The sequence below is a fragment of the Lasioglossum baleicum genome, unplaced genomic scaffold, assembly GCF_051020765.1.
Source record: "Lasioglossum baleicum unplaced genomic scaffold, iyLasBale1 scaffold1785, whole genome shotgun sequence".
NCBI lineage: Eukaryota > Metazoa > Arthropoda > Insecta > Hymenoptera > Halictidae > Lasioglossum > Lasioglossum baleicum.
This window is the reverse complement of record NW_027470844.1, coordinates 1-23584: the sequence shown is the minus strand read 5'-3', so window position 1 is coordinate 23584 and position 23584 is coordinate 1. Positions and strand designations below refer to the sequence as shown.

Genomic DNA, 23584 nt, shown 5'->3' with positions numbered 1-23584 from the left:
GATTAAATTAGATTTTTTACATATTGAACACGTGAAACAGTTTATCAAATAAATATGTTCGAATTTCCCGTGTTAGTATTTTGTAGCCTAGTGCTTTAGCCACGGCACCTTTTTTCTTTTTTTCCATTTTTATTTTTTTTTCTTTTATCATTTAATTCCATTTTTTCTTTCTGTTTACTTAAATATAAAAATACATAGCCAGTCTATACATAGAGCGTGCAAAGTGGCACAGTGAACTGAGTTACCAGATATCCTGGATGGTTAACTACCGCTTTCGGCATTCAACGGTGGTTCCATTTCATCGTGACTTCTGCTCGTGTTACTCGACACGGGGAGACCTGAGGTTTTTGGCAGCGGGTTAGTTATTACATTATCACTATGAGATGTCGCGTTATACATAGAATTATCAAAGTGTTGCAAGCATGAAAATTCCGGGCCAGGCAGCAATAAAGTAGTTTGAGTGGGAAGATTGGTTAACGACACCATTCCTGGCGTCATCATTTGCTTGTTAAAGCAACTCCTTAATGCCTCTTCAATTAAATTTGCTATTTTATCACGATCATTCTATAATAAATGATAAAAATCTTTAAATTGTTACTCCCTTTTTAAAATAATTAATAAAATAAGTACCTCATTAATAAATCCAAAATGTACAAGCTCCTGTGCAAGAAGCATTGAAGTATCTAATTGACTTACAGGACACGTCAATTGCCTATTCATTTTGTCATCCATTCGTAATAATATTGTCATCTATAAAATATATTAGTATAAAAAATATAAATCAAACTTAATGATTAACAATAAATATTTCATTAACATCATGTTATATCACTCACAAGTAATTCACAACTTTCTTCCCTAGGCTTAACATTACACATCATATTAACTACTCTTCGAGACTCTACGTCCACCGGTTCAGGTGTGACCGATTTCACTGATTCGGTAACCTCGGGTGATATTGCCCTCGGTCGAACCGGTGGCGGTAGTTTCGCCATAAATGCTGTTAGGGGATATATACCATATCTGTTGACCCAGAAAATCAATGGCATTATTAGAGAATAAATACATAATTGAAAATACAATCAATTTAATACATTTGCTATGTGATTATTTAATATACTTACTTTACATCTTCTACAAACTTTTCTAACTTTTCTGTAACGGGAATATCACTTAATCGAATCTGCTGCGGTGGTCGACTTTGATATTTAATTTCCGCGACTACCGTATCAGGTCCGTAGAGCCTTTGCAGTACTTCATCTGTTATTGTTTCTGAAATATTTGCTGGAAAAATAAAGAAAATTTATCGACTTCTAAAAATTCCCATCTAAAGTTTTTTTTTTATACAAAAACAATTATTGCATTATTTATTTCTTATTATGAAAAGAGAGTATGTATTTTTAAAACATATATTTGGAATTATAAAATAATATAAAAATTAGATAATAACAACATTATTAAACTTACTAGCTGAATTAACCAAAGCATGAGCAGCAAGTAATTTCAACGAATGTACTTCAAATAAGACAGGATGAAAAAGGAGCTCCCTCGCGCTTGGTCTACTGAGGGGGTCTACTTGAAGACATTTTCGGATGAAATCTTTTTGCTGAGTATCATCTAATGATTCTATGGTTTTTCGAACATTATCGTCGGTCACAATCGTACCGGTATCACCGTTACCCTGAATTTCCAATGCAGCCATTTCCAAAGCGCACATTCCAAACGAATAAATATCAATGGCTGGTGTTACAGAATCTAAAAAGAGAACAAAATATATAATAAATGTATAATATATAATATTAGTTTATGTAACAATTCAATACACATACTTCCATATTCAGGCGCTACAAAATGCATGTTCTTCATGTTTGCTCTACACGTTTTAACATGATGATGAATTGCATCGGGAGCAACTGTAATAATAAACAAGAAGGCATACCGTTATTTAAAAAAAATATATATTCTAAATAGGATCTCACAAAATATGTAAATTTGTTGAAATTATTTAACAAGCAATGAGATAAAAAACTTTCTTTACGAGGTAGCAGAAATTCTTTACGTTCTCTACTTGTCCAAAATTAGATTTAAAAAAAAAAAAAGGAAAAAAAAAAAAGAAAACAAGAAACAGGAAAAAAGAAAAAAATTACAATCACAAGAATATAATGCTGCCTTTTTCCTCTTCAAATACCCGTCACCTCCGTGATAACAAGTGATTAATAAATCGCTAGAAAAATTGTGTAACTGAAAAATTATCCTATGGGTAACTTGAGCCTCATACAATTAATATTTTCTCTTATGTACATACACACGCACGAAAGTGCCTCTAAGGGATTCAAATATCTTATATGAAAGTAAGATAAACAAAACACAAGCAATCAGTGGTAAGAAACTAATTTAAATAATTTGTTTTTAAATTGTTCACAAAAAGAGACACTTTCACCAAGCAATCAATGATGAAATATTTTTATTGAGAAAAATAACATTTATAAGATTTATTTTATTGGTGAATAAGAATATAACAAAAATGAGAGCACAATAAAAAATATATGTGCTAGATAATAACCACAAAAAAATTATGGAAAGTTGTAAATTCTTTGCTTTTTTCATTATTATAACTTAAGAGATGAAATAGTGCAGTATAATAACATGAATAGTATCAAAATCAAGTAAATTTTGAATATTTTATATGAATCACTCTACCAATAATCAAAATGTAGATATACATACATAAATGGGAATGTTTACCTCAATATGCCTAAATTACTTAGCTGGCAATAGTTGATGATTATCTGCCAAATGCATTTTCTTCAAATTCACCACCTTTTTCATAATTTACACCAGAACAGAAGAACCATCGTTATCAGTTGACTTTATCCTCTGGATGGCTGAAAGTACGATTGTACTTCCTCTCTCTTCAAAGACTTTGCTGTGTTTTTTTCATTATCTAGATTAGCCTATTTGCTACAATTAAAAATGAGGACTCAAGTTACTCCTAATATGTAAAAAGCAGTTTATGCACAATCTTTCTAAGAGATTTATCTTACTAATAAATAGGGTAAAAGAGGACATATATATGTAGATAAATAAGAGAGGGCAGAGGAGGGAAAAACACATTAGAACCAAAATGCAATAATATCAATATAGAATGGTTCTGAATAAACTAATCTGATTAAAGTGGAAAATCATTATGGACATTTTGCAGAGATAGTATCCCATTATTTTTCATACACATATATATTTAAAGGATTATCTTTATCATATTATTAATCTTATGATAAGATTTATTTAGAATGATACTAAATTATAGCATGGAGTAAAACTTTTTTCACAATACATCACACCAACTTACACACATAATTGTGATTTATAATAAAACATTTGGATATCAAAGTATATTGTTTGTATATCGTTTGTATAACACGCGATATAAATTAAGTATTGAATAGAAATTAATTGGGTAATTGTATAAAACTTATTTACTACTGTCGATTGACTTATCGTACGAGTGCCGAGGAGGCAATCACAGTAATTACAATATACGTACTTTGTTTGTACCCCATGTAAGAATAAAATAAATACCAGTTAGCTCACAGTGGTTATTTTAACATCACTGGTTGGTCGATTAATAATCCTATATTCTGATTTATAGTTTTCATCCATGAAAATTATGAGAAACAAAACTATTAGCCTCTCATATAGTCCTGTGAATAAAAAAAGGGAAGTGCCTTGCAAACTCCTATTCCAATGTATGTTAAATAATTTCATTTAGGGATAAATACTCTCTTGAATACCTATGAGCAGCTATATGATATCAGTACTTGTTAGCAGAGTTTCAATATACAAAATATAGGAACATTAAGACTGTACTTTTTTGGACACAAAGTGCATCTTATAAAGTAGAAAGTTTTTTATATTTTGCTAATATAATCACTTACCTGACCCAATTTTTACAAGACCGTTATGTTGAATAAATATAGTGTCGCAAGTAAGATTTCCATGAATAATGGGGGGTGAACAGGAATGCAAATAACTGAAAAATTCAATTAGATTAATACATATAACAGAAGCATATAATAAATAAGCATTATAATATAACAAATTTATGATATATACAAGAAATCATGTTACCTCAGTGCAGAAAGTATTTGAGTACACCAACGTTTCCATGCTTGCAAAGGTAATTTTTTCACATTACGCTTTGTTCTTTTTAGGAACTGTTTTAAAGATCCAGAGGACATATACTCAGTTATAAATATAACCTAATAAATGATAAATAAAAGTTTAAATAACATTCAAGATTAATTCAAACTTCAATTTCCTTATTTCATAACATACCCGAGGCTTATCATTATGGGTATCTGTCCAATACCTATGAAATTTAACAATATTGGGGTGTTCTAACTGTGTAAGATTTTCAAATACAAGTTGTATCTTTTCTTCTTGCGCTTTGAAATTCTTCCTTTCAGAAAATTGAACCTCATTCCAAACTACTTCAACACCTTCCTCTGTATCCATTGCCAAATAGGCACAATCGATTCCTGGTACATCACGTTGTTCCACCTAATTAACAAATAATATTTACGAAAGTATATTACTCTATATATATATATATAACTATTTATAGAGCTGAAACTACTTATACAAATACATAAAGTTAGTTTACATAAATTTAATTTAGAAGTAGATATAAATATTTATTTACCATATATAAAAATGATAAAGAATACAAATAAATTAAGATTATTCATACATTTAAAAGATATATAGAATGGGATGATAAAATATATTAGTGCAATCATCTATTTTAACGTTACTTAAAGCACAACAATTTCATACCTATTTATTATTACATCAATGTGGCCTTGTAAGAAATTTATGGAGGGGAAATAATCCAGGGTACAAATTGTCATTAAAGAATATTTGTGACAGTGGATTATGTTCAAATAAAATATAGAGATGTAGTTTCTATTTAGGTTGTGTCTTTTTAATTAAGCATTTTTAATAGAAAGGTTAAATGAACCATGAAAAGTAGCTTTTTTTTTCTCTACACAGATATACCTCCATTTCAGTAACTTCGTTTTCACTGCCTCTGGTTGATCCAAAGGTAGGGCCTTCAGCTAATGTGGACTTGGAACCTACATATACCTAACATAAAATAATAATTATTGAACAACAAATGGATAAAATATTTTTATCGGTTTCTATTTAAGACTATTTATTCATTTATTTATTTAAGGAAATGTTCTTAAATAAAATAAGAAATTAATTTCATAAAATAAAGCACTATGTACAGCTAAGTAATAATCTCTTGTTAAGATGACAGATAAAAAAGAGCACTGTTATTAGAAACTTAGTTAAAGATCAATCTATATATATATATATATATATATATATATATATATATATATATATATTGAAAAACATTTAATGTTTACACAGAAACCTGAACAAAATAGTTTTCAGGTACTTCAATGCAAGCTTAGAAAACTTGGATATATTTTGTATAATATATTTTAAGCAATGTATTTAACAACTTTATTATATACACATATGCGTATACATTTATTTGTATATGCATATTGTAAATCACTGATAAATTGAACAATATTGTTTTACATGTCTCCTTGTAGCCTTAAAGGAAACAAGTACTAAATAAGATTACAAGGCAAATAATGTAAGTTTTAAATGTTTGATATAAAATATGCAATAATATCTTTTTAGTATGAACCACATTAGTACATAAAGTCTCAAAATATATAGTGCTATACTGAAAAAGAAGAAGGAAAAAAAGTGGATAAATTACAGTCATATCCTAATGATCAAAATTCTTTAGTCAGTATTATAAATCATATATAAACATCTCAATAGTTCACCTAAACTGGAATTAATGTGAAGAAAATGCATGAGGAAAGAAACAGCCCATCATTATATTTCTCATAGAAATAATACAATCATATATTCGTAGTTCTAATGAAGAGAATATGTGGACGAAATATTTAAAACCGCATTAATCGGAACAAGATTCCAATCAAGTGGATAAACAAGATATAAACATATAGATAAGTGTATTGATAGAAAAAAAAAGGAATGTACCTCTTCCCGGCGTTTGAGCCACCGCCCGCAGGGGCTCTCCTCCAGGATTTCACTCTCATCTTCCGAATCTTCACCACTTTCCCGCGGTGACTTGTGCTCTGGGTCCGTACTGGAGCGACTCCCGGGCATCACACACGCGATTAGTTGAAGGAGTAGCACCGAACAGAGCACAACACGGCTAAACTCATCGGTGGTAATTCGAAGAAGTTACTTCAATATTGCATCTGTTCTACTGCAAGTGCACTGCCAATAATACGCACGTGAACGTTAATCAAGAGAACGGGATTCAAGACTGTAGCACAGCTAGCACTCACAGTGACACATGCAGCGACAATCCGTTGTAAGGGAACCCGAGCTGCGATATTTCTGATCTTACGCGGTCACGCGCACGGATCGACGCTTTTCGGTTTCCCTCAGGGCTCAACCGGTGTACCGGACATCGCGTGAGCCATTCGTAAACCACACTGTCAAAATAAAACCTCTGTTATGAGCGAAATAGCTTCGATGTGACACACACTCTAGTATTCATTTTCGCTCTGTCTTCGGTCACGTTCGCCCAGTATGGCGATTAGCGTGTACCGCACCCACTTTTCGGTCCAATAGCAGCGACATCTATCAACCGTAGTATCGACAAGCGATTTCAATCTCGGATTGGAGATAATTTAAAGATAATATTCACCAAACTGATTGCGCATTTTAATAACACACATGTTCTTCTATGTTACTACGTAATCCATGCCTGTACAATTTTTACGCGATATGAATGGAAAATAATATCGAAATAGTTCGAGGTTAAGAGTGTAATTTTAAATTTCATTTAGTGTATTGTATGTTTAAACATAATTTTCGGTCTTAAGTTACATTTTGAATTGTATATTTATGTAAAATTCTTTTTTGTATATCACAATATAATATAGTTTCCTTAATGTATGTCTGTCAATTTCGTGATTATTGTTAATTTAATATGTAACGTATTCCTAACTTAATAATTACAATTAACACAATGACATCTATAAAAACATTACTTTGTTAGGAGGTACAAAATTAATAGTCCTTGATGAAGGTGCGATAATACTCTTAAGAAACATGTAGAAAATATTTCTTAAAACTATGTTTGACTTAAATATAGTTGAAAAGATATTATATATATATATATATATATATATATATATATATATATATATATATATATATATCGCGTGTATATGTGTATTATGTATATATGTTTATATTTTAGGATTAAATTCAACATATGCAAGAAAATTGATTGCAGGATGGATAAAAATGTGGAAAGATAAAGATCCGAATTATACATTCAATCTATTATTATTTTCTGATTCAAAATCATCATATCAAAATGAATCCGAATCTTTCATATCAAATAATGTAAATATTTATGATTATTATACTCTTGATATTAATGAAATTGATGTAAGTGCTATTAATGAGAAAGATTTCTATAATCTAAAACATATTTTAAATATAATAAACACTAAATCTACAGTGATTATCGATTGTATAACATGTTTAATTTTATTTATTGCTTATCAAAGACTATGTGGTTTTTAAAAAAGTTAAGCCAACAAGTGTCACAAATAATTTGTATTTATAGACGGGATATTATACAAAATAAAATACTTTGCATTGAAACATTAGGAAGTACATATGTAAAAATAGAGAATTTTCCCAATGCAGTAGTAAATAAAAATTTTAATTATATAGTAAAATTTATACACCGTAAAGTAGGTGGAGGAATCTTAAAACAAGAAGAAATAGTAAATCAAAATGATACATCATATGATATTCAATCAAAAAAATTTGAACAAAGTAAAAAAACAAATTCATTAAATGAAAGTTATAAATTAAAAATTGAATCTTCATTCAGAATAGAAATAAATGAAAATGAAATGGAACAAAGAAAAAATACGGTACTGCCATATATAGTCAAAACAGATGTAACAAATACATCTAAAATTCATTATCATCCAGAGAATATAGATGATATTGATGAAGAAGATCCAGATGATGATTTATGTTTTAATTCATTAATGTGTACTTTAATATCATGAAATTATGTTAAATAAGAAAAATTATTTTAATTTTTGAAGCAAAGATATTTATTTTATACATATTTTCCACTTTGTAATTTATTACAGTTTATGTTGTATAATATGAAATATTATATTTCTATAGTAAAGTCATCTGATTAAGTGTTTTTATTAATTACCATTCTCTAAAATCAACGATAATAAACCATAATAAGTTTGTAAAAAAGTACAGATAGTCCAAACTGGTTTTCCTCATCAAAGAAATCAATAATACATACAATATAGAACATAATTTAAAAATACAATATTAGATATTAATATTTATCTTTGGTATTTGATTCAATTAGTCATATTGTTACTATATCACTTTGTTTCAAAGCATTCTGGTTACACTATGAAATACATGTTTCATTGTTATAATTACTATAAACAATAGAGAAAGTATGATCATAAATGTAAAAAAAATGCTATAAAATAAATATCGGGTACTAATTTCATAATTTAAATCTTTCTACAAAACCTAATCGAGATATTACAATTAGGCATTAAAAGTATAAAGTAAATTTTGATCGCAAAAGTGAGAAGTACCATCAATATGTTGTAATACTCGACTTTCTAATAAGCTACGTCCATACTGAACAGCTTCTTCTCTAGTTTGTGCAATGTTAGCTTCAAGCAACCAATTAACTAAGTCAGTTCCAGTGAAGACACTTTTGTGTACTTTCAGCAAGCGTCTACGGCACATAGATATATGAGCACGACATTCAGTTAAATGACAACGAATAAACTGATCTCTAATAGTTTTCACTTCATGACTTAATGTATCTTCAGAAGGAAGTTGTAATTCTCTCCCTATAAGTACCAAAATATATTGTCTATTTAAAATATACAAGTTTTTAAATAGAAACAAAAAATATGAAAATGATGTAGTGATACCTTCACGCCATTTACGACTCATTTTTCGTAACCAACATCCTAATTTCCCAAGACCAGCATCTAACCCAAAAATAGCAAATGCTATTAAGGACTGGCCAAAATTTAAAGCAACATCAAGAAATGCCAATTCTGCATAAATTCCAATTAATTGTTCCATTAATAGTCTTCCAACAGATATAGATAAGCCCTGTTATAAAATATTTGTAATAAATTATAACTTTATTATTTTGATTATTTTACTATATACTTACAATGAACATGGAACATAGAAGTAAAATAACAAATACAAGATGCCGTAAAAACTGAGGATCATTTCTTTCATTGTCTATGTTTTCATACAAGTCACATTCATCAATTTCGTTATTATTATCTCTGTATACTCTATTTGGACAATTATTTTCAGATTCACATCCAATGCTGATAACATTAAGATATTAATTAAGGCATAATTTTTAATTTTGTTATTTTTTGCATAATTTACTTACATTGAAGTATGAGAAGTTGAGGAAATAAGATCTTCAATGTCTAATATACGTCTTTCAATATCATCACTATTATAATTTTCAGCATTATTTATTAAATTAGAACAAGGTGGTGAAATGTATTGATGTTGGTAACTTTGCTGTAAAACTAAACAACCAACTGATACTGTAAAAAAAAACATGCAATAAATAAAGGATTATGTTTTATTTAATTTCAAACATTGTATTTAATTATACATATTTACCAATAAAACAAAATATTATTATAAAAGTAGAAATTGCAGCTTGAATTCTACAAGTTGGAAGTTTGGATTTCTAAACTCAAGCTCAGATTCTTTTGGAGACATTGTACTACACATTATAATTACTATCAAAACTGGTATCCTGGAAGAATATATTAATAATTATCTTTCTTTCTTCAATGTTGAATGTAAAAATATGTTCATCATACCCCCAACCAATAAGATAAAACCATTTCTGAATATTGCGGACAATATCTAGAGAACGCGAATTTAAATATAACAGGTTGCAGCTATTGCCATAGTCCACATACGACTTGCATATACTCCGACAGTAATTAGAATGAATTGGATGTACCTAAAGTAAGTTACAATTATAGTGATATAACAGATAAATTAATCAATAAAGAGAAGATAATAGAAATATATACCATAAAATTGAACCATTATCATAAGGTTCAAGTTTACTCCATATTATAACTCCTATAGCTGTAGCTAACTATAATCATAATTTTTATAAATAGTACAACTATAATTAGTATAATTATAAGCTCTAAACCAATATAATTTGGTACTAACCTGTGCAATTATATAAAAAATGTACATTTATGAGTGACACAGTTATATTTTTTTCTTCCAAATCCAATGAAACAAATTATTAGCCATATACAAACTATTATTGAAGCAATGCTTACATCAAAAGAAAATATATTCAGCTGATGTGTATAATTTTCGGGAGTAATCCCAGTAAAAACAGCATCAATTAATTTTGCTGATATAAACATGAGTGGAGCAGATACAAAAGTACACGCAACCATTGCTGATGCAATCAAATCAATTTCTAGATTGTATCGAATAGTAAAAATAAATAAAGCTGGTGCTGTAGGAATAGTACCATACAAAAATCCATATGTACTTAAGTCTTGAGTATCTGTAGCATTTTCTCCAGCATTTAATAGAATAATAGATTCTCTTATAACCAAGGGAAGAATTAGCAATTTCACTAATATCAATATAGCTGGTATTACAAGGGCTATACCCTTCAATTTATGCACCTTTCCAACCATCATTAATCCCAACAAAAAAAGAGCACTTGCTGAGAAAGCATTACCAAATACATCAAGGATAGTTGCAAGTGCAGCTGGAACTAAATGACTGAAAGCGAGATTACCAAAGATACCAAGAACAGTCATAAGAAGTACTGGATTTAATGCAATTCCTTTTACAATAGAGCAAATCATGTCTCTGTAATTTCTGTGGTCTTCATCATAACGTTTGCCAATTTCCAATAATACAAAACCAATTGGATTTAAAATAGCTAACGATATTGGTGCCATTAAATACAAATAAGCAGTATATTCAGGATGTGTTTTTCCATATAGTGCATGTACTGTAAAAATGTTGTATTTAATATTATATTAATTACATTTATAATTTTAACATTACATATTATTAGGATTACAATGTAAAATGCATATAATATAAATTAAATAATGTTATATATTGTTATTTTACTTACTCATAGGGTATCCAATAGCAAAATCATTACTCTGTGTGGTAAATATTGCAAAGAGTGCAGCACAACCAGGATTTGATTGTCTTTTAATGACTAGAGATATACCAAGAACAATGAGAAAGACAAAACTTTTAGCTAATAACACAGCAAAAAGAAATTTCCAGTTTACTAAAGTAAAATTAAGTTTTGCCAATGACATGAAAATTAATGAAGGTAAAGCAAATGTTCCAACAAAAGTATTAAGGCCATTTGCTTCTGTCTTAGTGATAATATCAAACCTTCCTGCAATATACCTAAGAAACAACCAGTTATTTGAATATTTATATAATAAAAATTTAAAAATTTAATTGTTATAAAAAACTCACCCGCATAATATAATAGCAAAACACTGTATTAATGCAAGATATAAATTGTCCATTGGTTCAACTTTCATTGTTGAAATCTGAATTTCTTCTAACGAAGACATAATTAATATAGATTTTTAAATATCTGAAAATACAGAATAATTCAAACTAGATGTAGGCACAAAAAATATTGGGGAAAAAAATGGAAAAATAAATTACTTTTTAGCATCTATATATTAATACTGTAGTTATCTTTAATATAGATATTGTCATCTTTGTAATGTAACGCTATTATCCCAGAATGGGCATGTACATAAAAAGATATGTGGTATTAAACCCATATCAACTTCATTTTTGTTCACATTTATTATTTTCTTTTATAGTCTGAAATAAAAAGATTTTTCGTGTATTCTGTAGAACAATAGTTTCGATATATGTATAAACAATAAATAAATAAATTATATAAATGATTGTTATAAATTACTGAAAACTCGATTATTTTTTAATGCAACCATAAATAATTTAAAGAACATATATAAATTGTCATTCATGCAAAAATATTGACACTCTATCAACCACTTTCGAAATTCATTGTGGCCTTCATTCATAATTATAGTAAACAAAAAATACACACGAGAAATAACTACAAAATTTTATTCCAAATGTTCTGAAAGATATTAATATTGCTTAATATATTATGCAAGTTTATATCAACAAAACATTCATGATACTCTATATGCATTGCGTATATCGACAATTTTCAATCTCATCCGAATCCACGTCGATATTAGAATATCGAATCAGTTGATTGGTTCATCCAATCACGTGCTTCGATCAAGACATCGAATTCGTTGCTCATGGTTGCAGATGATTCGTTTGTAGACTTTAAACTATATTTTTTAAAATACAGAAATTTTATTTATAACTGTAATATCATAATATCAATAAAATTGTTTTGAAATGAATTTAAAGTTAATGCAAATATCATCAAATTGTGTAACCATAAACGTAATCATTGTTACATAAATCGTAATCATCATTTAGATGTATTAATTAATTAATAAATACATTTATACTTTTGTAAGCTCAGGTTTGATAAATTTTAATAAAACAAAAGTACCTAACATCTATCGTTGATGCTTAAAGATATAAATTCCTTAACATATTCAAAGATTACATATATTTAAGGTAAACTTAGGAAACAGATGGTACACGCATACAAAATTATTACATATAGTCGATAGAAAATATAATACTCATATTTCATATAATGCTCATAATTGTAAATCGCGTATTAGAAAGTTCTAAATGTATAGAAAACATATAGCCTATGCTATTTCATCGATAATAAGAAATAAAATAATATTAAATGTGATAAAAAATAGTCTTATATCAGTTTTATGTCGAAATGTTTCCAACTGTTTGCGCCAATTAAATTGATGCAAATAATGCGTAATAGTACAGAATTATAACTAATAGGTTATCGTTAATTTATTGGAAAGATACAGACGTTAGAAACTTTGAACTTATGTAAAATGCGAAGATTATTAACAAAAAGAAAGAAGTAATTGCAATTATTAGTTATTAATTTTCGTTATTATTAAGTAAGTACAGAATATAAAAAAGGAAATAATTCAAACAAAATATTTATATGAAATTATATAATGTATATTTTAAATGATATAATGTTAATCCTTAAAGATAGAAACTATTTTTTTATCATTATTTATTTATGCACTAGTACGAATTTATTTAGCATACATTTCGAACAGCAATGCAATATTTCAACTGGCAGTAAAATATACCTTTACGCCACTGACCTCTATGAATCATACATTCTTATATCTTGCGCAATTAAATTGTTCTACCATAATCAAGAACAAATATTTTTCAAATTGATTTGTTTCTTAATTGTTTACCGTTTATATGTTTACAAGATCAATAGAAATCAGATTCGATTTTAATTATAAACACATTAAGAAAATATCTATTCAATGTAAATTAAATAAATATTAAGATTTAAGTACAAACTTCTTTGCTTAGTCACGGAAATTCATGGAACTACATGACTCACTGATAATACGAAACAATTCTAATATATTTTCAAAGTATAATCAAGAAAATAATATTAAATTAAAAAACATTGAATGATATTTGCGATATTCATAATATTAAATTAATAAGTATCTAATAATCAAGCAGTATCGTGACAATAACAATCGCTTTATTTTCTACATCTCAAGTAAATAATCTAACTACGTAGTAATTTCGCTTCATCTAAATACACATCGGATTACATTATAATCACGTGATCGATAGATAACGTATCTAATATAAATGCGTATTAATTTGTAAACGAATGTGCAAAGGTTTAGCTTGATTTGTACATGCATTCGCGAATTGTCCATATGTTATCTGATTCACTAACACAACATTCAGTGTTATCATTCGGTATCAGGTTTATTATGATAAAAATTCTGAACAAAGAGTACTTGAGACTTGAAAATTTTTCTTCAAGGTCGTTTGAAATAACGCGCCCAAAGTTATAGGAGAAACATATGTACACGATATAAGAAAGGGAAGAATCCATAACTTCGTATTCATTCGATTTTTTTTTCTTAGAAATCCTAGTAATTATGTTAGCGTTTCAGAGAATACAATCGTTATTTATCATGACGTTCAAGTCAAACGAAGCTGACGTAAGGCTTCGATATCTAAACAGATGAAAAACGGTATAATTTTAGAGACGATATGTTCAACCAATTGTATTAAAGATAAATTTTAATTTCTTGTAATGCATACTTTACAGTCATTAACTGATTTTAAAAGTGTGTATTAAATGTATTAAAAGTAATTAAAAATTTTAGATTTATGTAAAATTTTATGAGTTTACAATATAAACACGTTTATTGAGCTCATAAAATGGTACCGGATGTAATATGAGAAAGTAATGAATGTTAGACAAGAAAAATTAATGTTCCAATTTGCTTAGAATGAGAAAAAAGATACGCAACTACGTTTTCTAAACTTTACATGAGTGATAGTCACGTGGTAAATTATCAAAAGCTTATATGAGAGGTGAGAGGAGACTAGATGCCTGAACGTATATAATCTTCAGTACGTCTACCACCACCCAGTTCTGCTTGGACTTCGAACGTGTGAATTGTGCCAAGCTTCCGAGGAGGGAAAGTTTTTGTTTGTTTGGTGCGCTCATTGTATGGGTAAGTTCTACAATTTATCTTAAGTTTTTCTTTTTTATTTTTATTATTTCATGGTTTAAACTCAAAAAATATAATCACATTTATGTACAAAATAAACTAATTCACATATGCGTACTTGAAACATCTTGTATGTCCTAATTCGAGAGGGAAATGCCTTTCATTTCCAACATTGCATATTTGTAACTTAAATCACTGCATTCAGTGACGTAATAAGTTGTAACGATAGTATTTTGTATTAGTATAAATAGTATATCATATAAATGAAATTATAAATATATGAAACAAATGTAAACACAAATGTTTTGGCGTCATTAGAATTTCATATTTATCATATCGTTATTTTTAAAATATGGTTAAAATTTTACTTTTTTTTCCAAATTATAATAATGTATAGATCTAATGAAAATATAGAATAAATATTTTTTTCAGTCTTACGTAATTATTTTCAATATACTAATTAATTTGTTTTGAATTAGCTTGAAGAGTATTAAATACATAAAATATACTATAGTTTTTTTTTATAATAAATATACAATGCATTATTGCTAGCGACAATTCCTCTTTTTTATAAATTAATGAGTATAGAATAGCGTATTAGTGCAAACGGTAGTACTGACGAAAGTCATAGGAGACACGTGGCATGCTACATATCTATTTGGTCGTGTATTGATTCACCATGCGTATATACTGTCGCCATGTTGGATACCAAGCCAACGACAACTCTGATCCGCTTCTCTGCATTTATTTCACAAATTTTGTCATATGGAATCGTATTAATTCGTGTGCTTAAATAGCAATGGACATATGGTAAATATATTTATTAACGTAAATACAAATAAATTACAAGTTACATTAATTGAAAAAGATAGATCCATATTTATGGATGTGCCCCACACTATATTTTATATATCTTTTTAATGATTATATTTTAATCAAAATAAAATGTACACTTACATGAAGTTTTGAATAAAATCATTATTAACAAAAATAAAATAATGTAAACATATAAATAATTTTAACAAGCCGAGTCATATATTTACAGAGCGAGAGAAGAGTATAAAACACGGAGAGAGCCCTGTGGAGCCAATAAGCAGCTGCAGGGATGAGCATGGCTTTGTGCCAACAGTGGGCCGTTGGGGAAGTGAATGGCCGAGTTGACTCGAGACGGCAGAGATATGGTGCCAGCCACAGGGGCAGGCACGCGGGCCCTGGATCAGGGGTGTGCCGCTACCCCTGCCGGTTTGGGCCCATTATGAGGCACCAGCCTTGACCGTTTTAACGGTCGAACAGTATGAGGAACTAGCAAGCAGCGTTGAATTAGAAACGCAACACTTACTGCGTGAGCATCGCTATGACACCATTGCAATTTCCTTAAGTAATTGTCATAACACAATTTTTTTTCTATATTCTTACCTACAAATGATAGTTAAAAGAATTTATTTTATAATTAATAGGTTTTATAAGGACTATACTGCAAGTGGTGAAACTGTACTGGAGAGATTTTATCACAAATATCAACCACTTATAACACGTGAACATCATACATGCGTGGGTTTGGGATTTGAATTACTATACCGCTTAAGGTGTTTGAATAAACGATTTCCTGGTATAGCAAGTGGCCTCTATTTAGTGTCTTGTGAGGAGGTATATTTAAAATTCACAAACACTTAAATTTATTAATACATAGTAATACATTTTATATGGAATTACTTTTGTAGACAATTGATAATGTTGCTAATTATGTTGGTGGACCACCTGCTGCAGACAGCGGGGAAAAGGAACATGTATTAGTGTGTCTAAAAATCAAAATTGGTGGGCGACAAGGAGTTATGCTTCTTGATCCTGGATATCATGTAGCTCGTGTGATTACTGTGATGGAGGATAAATTATACCCACACACAGGCTGGTTTATACAGTCTGATGAGCCAAATTGTAAAAAAGAATACAATTACTTTTTATGCGCTAACGATCCTGATTACATTGAATGGCACGAGAGGAAAACTCGATCTGGTACCTTGGAAAGAACACAAATCGCTCTTATATACGTGGCAAGGCCTTATTTAACTGCCATCGATGTTACGGAACGCAGAAATTTAGTTTATAACTTCAGGAGTCTCCTTGCAAGAGACACTAAGGGTCATGTTACAGCTGGTATATATTTCCCTGTTGTGCTAGATATGAACAATGCACAAACTTTTTCAATTTTTTATCAAACTAATAATGGCAAAAAACGAGTTAAAATGGCATTCAATAAATTTTGCAGTTCACCGAATGTACGTTTTGCATCTACACATAAATTAATATTAAATAATTATATATAATTAATATTAAATAATGATTATTTTATTCAGATAAATCCTGATGCCGAAGAAAAAGAAATTTGCGCCGAATGTGCCCGGCAGTTAGGTCTCTCGCAAGATACACTAAAAGACCTACTATTTGCTCTTGCTACTGTTATGAGTGACTCAGCCTTTGTGGCTCAACTTCTGGCTATTAATGCAAGAATCAACACCTTAGCAGAGGACAATTAACAAAATCTGCCCTATGTGGTACAGATAATATATGATGTATCTTTTTTTTTTTTTCGCCAACTATCCTCTTACATTCTTTTTGTTCTGTTGATGATTATGTTAATAGCTTTATTTTATTCTTGTTACCAAATAGGGTATAATATTTTTTAATGGATTTTAATAGACCTATTGTATTTTATGTATTGTTGTTAACAATTCAATGAAAATATTAATGTGGTAAATATTAATGATTTTTGGACATTGTTTTCAAAATTTAGTAATAGCATGTATTTACACCATTCTTTATTACTACTTACATAAATATTTAATCGTAGATCGTTTTAAAGTCTTAGAGAATTTGATGTTTTCATTGAAATAATACTGAGTAAAATTAGTTTTCTCGTTTACGTTAAAAAAAGGTATTATAAAAATGGTGGTATTAGGGATATCTTATATTCAATCTTTTTGTCCTTAATATAAAAGATGAATTAAGTTATATTAAATTTACAATTTTTATTTGAATAAACAGTGACAAGAATTATTACATTAAATTGTACATTTATTGATAAATATACTACCTAAAAATATGTTAATTTTTATTTGAAATTACGAATATACTAACATATTTCTAAATTTAACCAGTTATTTAATATTAAAAATACAATTGAAACTTATACAAGACCATTACAATGTCCTTTAAGCTTAGCTTTTTTTAACAAAATATCTTTTATGAAGATTAAATATATGAAAAATTAAGAAATAGTACTTCAATAACTTTCCAACCACAAATAAAATATATTATAATATTTGTTTCTTGTAAATTAAATTCCACAAGGAATAATTTGTTTAATTATATATAGATATTTAAAGGAAAACTACATATTTTTTGACATTCTTACTTGCATACTTCCATTATATATTGATACACATTGTTTTATATAATTTCTATATATATGTTATTCATCCATGAAGATTCTAAGAGATAATCTATATGTAAAATGGAAAACAACTGCAGCATAACTTCGGTAAGATATCCACTATATGATATAAAAAGATTTTTAAATTATAAATAAAATAAAATTTCAGAAAATTAGGAAAGCATACTATGATTGTAGGAAGAAATTGTTTATAAAAGTCTTTTAGACTTAATACAATATTGTTAGATAACATGAATTTTACTGAAGTTCTGCAGTATCATCGAAAGAAACATAGCTTGAATGGTTGAATAAAAGTTCTAGTCATTACTATGTGATACAACACGACACTTTTTGCAAACTTTAGGATCCAGTATATGTTTGCGTTTTTGGTTTCCGATTATACTTGTAGTTGCTGCTGATACAGATTTAGTAGCTTGAATGGGATTGGATGAATTCGAACTGTAAACATGATAATGTTAAACTGTAACATATCTTTTCTTGTCACTAAAATTAAATATAAAAATGAGAATAATATAATAGAAGTTAGCCCATAGATAAAAAAAAAATTTTGAAATATTTTTGTAAAAAGAGGAAATGATTAATTTTTATTTTACTAAAAATTACATAGTATAACATTAGTAAAACATATCCAGAGAATTATGATGCAGTTGTTAATTGGAACATCAAAATAAATGTTAAGTGATACACAATGTACTCACGTTGCATAAGTGTCATCACTGTACTATGCTTTTATCTTATTAATATTTGCGGTTGTACCTGCAATACACAATATATGGTATATTCTATACCAATGTTGTTTGTTGTATTACAGATGGCAAAATAAATAATAAATTATAAGAAAATGTGATAATGAAATAATATTTTATAATCTGATATAGAAATAAATGAAATATAGAAGTTGCAATAACAATATCCATTATATTATGTGTAAAAATTTCTGAAATTAATATTTTTAATGTAAAGAACAAATTTATACTTTTGGCTTAAAATGAATTAAAATTAAATATTAAAAAATATTAAAAATAAATTATATCATTTATATAGTAAGAATACAGTAAATTAAATGCATCTATTCTTGTTTGTTACTACCATACAATAAAAAATACACAGTAATTGTATAGTATATTAAAGAATAGTATTTCATGGATATAAAATTCCATTTATATATGATTTTAAGGTCAACTTTTGTTATGCAAGTACATAAACATTCCTTTTAAACAAATAAAAGTTAACTTCCAAGCATAGAATATCGAAAAAAGTTAGATCTTTATTCCATGTATATGTAAAAATATACATGCACAAGAATGACACATATTAGTAGCTTCATTCGTATTGTATATATCGGGCATTTACGCGCACATGTTTTTACATTAAAAGAAAAGATTAAGTGTTAAAAGAAATTATGTTGAAATTTATTAACGTTACCTTCAACTAAAAAATTTGTAAAACTATATTTTTGTTTTATAAATTCCTTACCTAAATGTATTTCAGTAGTCTAATATCTATGTTTTAAAATATACACATACGAATTAAAATACGACCGTGTTTGTTTTACCACAAGACAATATGATAAAAATTTAATAATTAAGGGATGTCGCTAATTTTATGTATAAGCATAGTCCCTTTATATTTCTTATTAAAAGAAATTAGGCTAAATTCAACCACACATTGCTATACAAAAAAATAACATGCATCAATTAATGATTAATCTTTTAAATATATCAATTTTTATACATTTTCTACAACAGCACAGTGTTTAACATCAAATTCATTAAAGACATCAATTTTGTACAAAAATGTAACTATCACTCAAACCTCACCAACACATTTTACTACTAGCATTGAAGGTATAAACAGCATGCATATTAGTACTAACTACACATATATACAAAATAATATTTTATATATCACGACAATATTTATATACATATAAATACTCATGTATTTGAATATATATAGATTAAATCACTATCTTTGATATCCTTATATACAAATACCAAAATACATGATAATCCATTTATTAAGAGTGTGGATCTTTAACTCCCTAATACACTTAATTCATTGAGTTAAAACCCAGTATGCTAGAAAAACATCAAACTTACCTTAAGCTGTAAATTGGATTGTATGTTTTAGATGAAGGTAGTAATCTTAAACTACGTCTAGCAGAAGGTGTCCACCTTGAAGAACTAGAGTATCGACTATGAAAGCACATAATAAGCGAATCAATTACACAAGAAAAAAATTAAAAGAATATTTTAAATAAAAGATTTAAAATATTTTTCTGAATTCAAACATCCTGGTTTTTATATATGCACATTATATTTAATAAAAAAAAAAGATCAAGTGTGATATTACATATTTTATTGATAAATAATCTTTTATTACCTTCAATGATTTTACATTATCATAAATATTTTTAATGAGACTCAAACTTATGGAATATAATGCTATTTATTACTATGCTGATTAACCATTATATTTATGAATTATATTTCAATTATTTTTGTTTGTTCTGTTGTATGTGAATGCATATGTGCACGTTTCTTTCTTTCATTCCTATTAATAAATAGCATTATTAATTATATATATGTTAACATAACAAGTAATATGAAAACTAAATGTTAATATCATCAAAAGTACTACAGTACAACATATACCTTCTTTTTTATGCTACATTGAAACTAAACAGAAAAAATAGAAATTAAAGTTTAAACGTTTTTATTTGAATGTTTGATACAAAATTTTGGCAGGGAATGCGCAAAATGAGATAGAAGTAACAATATGAGATGATCCTGTTTCTCCATTCACTTTTTTTTACTCGTTCGTCTTCTGGATTTCTTATGCACACTGCATAAATTTGACTTTATCATTAACAGTGCTATACATAAAATTCTGCCATGCATGCATATATTTTTATGTGCAATATATTTTTGTGCTCATGCATACATACAGTTACTACATGTCATGATACTACGAATATAAATATTTTATATATATATACAGGGTGAGTGTTTTATCTCAATTTTTTGAAATATCTCAAAAAGAATTGAAGATACTAAAAATATTTTTTAACAAGAATTATTTGGTACATTAAAAGTCAAGTTAATTTCTTTAAATAGAAGACTATATTTTTAAGTTATAAGTTGTTAAGTTAACAATCCTTGCCAGAACATTTTTTAAATATCTTCAATTCATTTTGAGATATTCCAAAAAGTTTAAATAAAATATCCAGCTATATACATATATAAAAACACCATTAAAATATATTGTAAAAAACTTTAAAGAAAATTGAAATACATGTGTGCTTTTCCTCTTTTTAGTTTTTTTAATGCAAATTATATATAAATAAAAAACTGTTTACAAAATATATAATATACACTATAATAAATTTATTGAACTAACCTTCCTGATGCATCAGGTAAAGCCTGCTGTCTATGATCAGACCGATTTCTATGACCATGGCTACCATAGGGAGGATTACTATTTGGTAATGACGGACACGTGATTCCCATTCATTATTAAAACTCTCTGCCTCTTCTATAAAATAAGATTTACATGATTTAATACAAAGAAAGATAAAAATATAAATGAAAAATTTATTACCTTCATCAAGGTTAATAAACTCTTGATGTTCTTCTTGTTCACCGCTATGGACATTTGCTCCCTTTCTAAAATATGTGCCCTATCTCCAATATGATGTTCAATAGCCATTTTTTTTTGTTCCAGTACGCGAATCACAAACTGTTCTCCTTGTTTCTTTCACACCACCAGGAACAGTCGTTGTAGACATGGTTTGTTGATAAACTTGTGGACTTTCATTAGTACCAAAGGTCATGACAGAAGTATAGGAATGACAATTTTCATTCGATACCATATTATCCTGAATTTAATATAATTTCTTACAATTAGTTTTCAATTCGTGAACTTTATAAAATTAAAATAAAAATTGACATACAAAGTCTGGAAATACATTGCCCATATTAAATGATGGCAATGGTGGAAATCCAAATGGCAATATTTGAAGATCACCCTGACGACCTCTGTTCCTATGGCTACCATGCGTAATAGCATTGTGGCAAGGATGACCCATGATACTAAATGGATCATTAAGTAAAGAATTCATCATATCATTCATGTGCCTTACAGATTGCATGTGAGATCTACAGAAAAAAAAAACAATTTTCATATATTTGATTTGTTTACAATAAGTTTCTAATAAACTATACTATTAATAATGCAAAAAAATAATGATTATATAATACATAAAATAATCAAGAAAGTAAAATATGAATAAATATTAATAAAAACTAAATTTATATATGGTGTTTAAAACAATTATCTTTGATTGATCATACTTCGATAAACCTAAAATAGAAACAACTTATTATAAATATGCATGTTTAATAACAATTTTTCTACTAAATAAAAGTGAATAATATGTTCCCAAATGACGAAACTAGTTAAATACTACTTCAGTAATGATTATAATAAAATATTTTTTTTAAATTGTTCAATGCGTGGATTTTGCATAAAAAAAATAAATATCTTTATACAAATTTTCTATCTCTATAAAGAATTAAAATATTAAAATTTATTTTAACTCACCCAAAAATAGGATCATCGTCGAGATCACCCATCAATGATCCGAAAAAGGACATTTTGAAAAACGGTCAACTGAACACTACTTGTGAAAAAAAATTACGATCGATAATTGAAAACCAAATAATATGGAAGCGTGAACTGGATAAAACAAAGTAAATTTTTATAGAAAATTTGACCGAAAGGATTTTATAGAAACTTCTGGAACACAGAAGCGTAGAGTAAAAGTCCAGACTACTCAACACTATCGCTTATCAATCGTATAATGAGCAGTATGCACCAAATGGATCTACTGCTGCAGTTATACACATATACATAGTTTCAGTATTATGATACGTTTACATGAACTATAGTACGTTTCAACCAAAATATTATACTATTGGATATATAATTTCTATGACTTTCAGCTTTTTATTTATTTTTTAAATTGATTATAACTAATTTAAAATATCTTAAATTTGTTATTATACATGATTTTAAAAACATATTGTTTGGACAAAATATATAAAAAAAAATTTATTGTTTTCACTTTATGATTTTATATAATTTATAACTTCTTAAATGTAATTGATGTTATTATAATTATTAGTAAATTTAAAAATCGCAGAAAATTTGGTGCTTAAAAAATGAGGAATACATTAAACTAATTAAATCTACA

At 27.8% G+C, this 23584-nt stretch overlaps 4 protein-coding genes and 1 pseudogene across 4 annotated transcripts; 2 read left to right on the top strand and 3 right to left on the bottom strand.

Moving 5' to 3' along the window:
- Positions 1-261: 261 nt before the first annotated feature.
- Positions 262-6222, bottom strand: LOC143220981 (nuclear receptor-binding protein-like). The gene is made up of 11 exons (XM_076446528.1): positions 6094-6222; positions 5059-5145; positions 4336-4560; positions 4129-4259; positions 3936-4030; positions 1830-1913; positions 1468-1755; positions 1125-1284; positions 837-1023; positions 631-750; positions 262-564 (listed from the first exon to the last, which is right to left on the bottom strand). The coding sequence occupies exons 1-11, from the start codon at positions 6220-6222 to the stop codon at positions 262-264; spliced, it is 1809 nt and encodes a 602-aa protein (XP_076302643.1).
- An 874-nt stretch (positions 6223-7096) lies between these two features.
- LOC143220978 (uncharacterized) lies at positions 7097-8162 on the top strand. The gene is given in 4 exon segments (XM_076446525.1): positions 7097-7115; positions 7118-7156; positions 7331-7633; positions 7636-8162. Coding segments are annotated over 4 exon segments (888 nt in total).
- A 517-nt stretch (positions 8163-8679) lies between these two features.
- On the bottom strand, positions 8680-11780 carry LOC143220982 (lysosomal cholesterol signaling protein-like). Its single transcript, XM_076446529.1, is given in 12 exon segments — positions 8680-8993; positions 9078-9264; positions 9329-9494; positions 9563-9725; positions 9805-9855; positions 9858-9943; positions 10011-10083; positions 10086-10156; positions 10230-10297; positions 10374-11188; positions 11318-11607; positions 11680-11780. Coding segments are annotated over 12 exon segments (2385 nt in total).
- A 4207-nt stretch (positions 11781-15987) lies between these two features.
- On the top strand, positions 15988-17410 carry LOC143220977 (uncharacterized). The gene is made up of 4 exons (XM_076446524.1): positions 15988-16076; positions 16334-16523; positions 16598-17152; positions 17231-17410. The coding sequence occupies exons 1-4, from the start codon at positions 15988-15990 to the stop codon at positions 17408-17410; spliced, it is 1014 nt and encodes a 337-aa protein (XP_076302639.1).
- A 1654-nt stretch (positions 17411-19064) lies between these two features.
- Positions 19065-22985, bottom strand: LOC143220980 (myeloid leukemia factor-like; annotated as a pseudogene).
- Between the last annotated feature and the right edge of the window lie 599 nt (positions 22986-23584).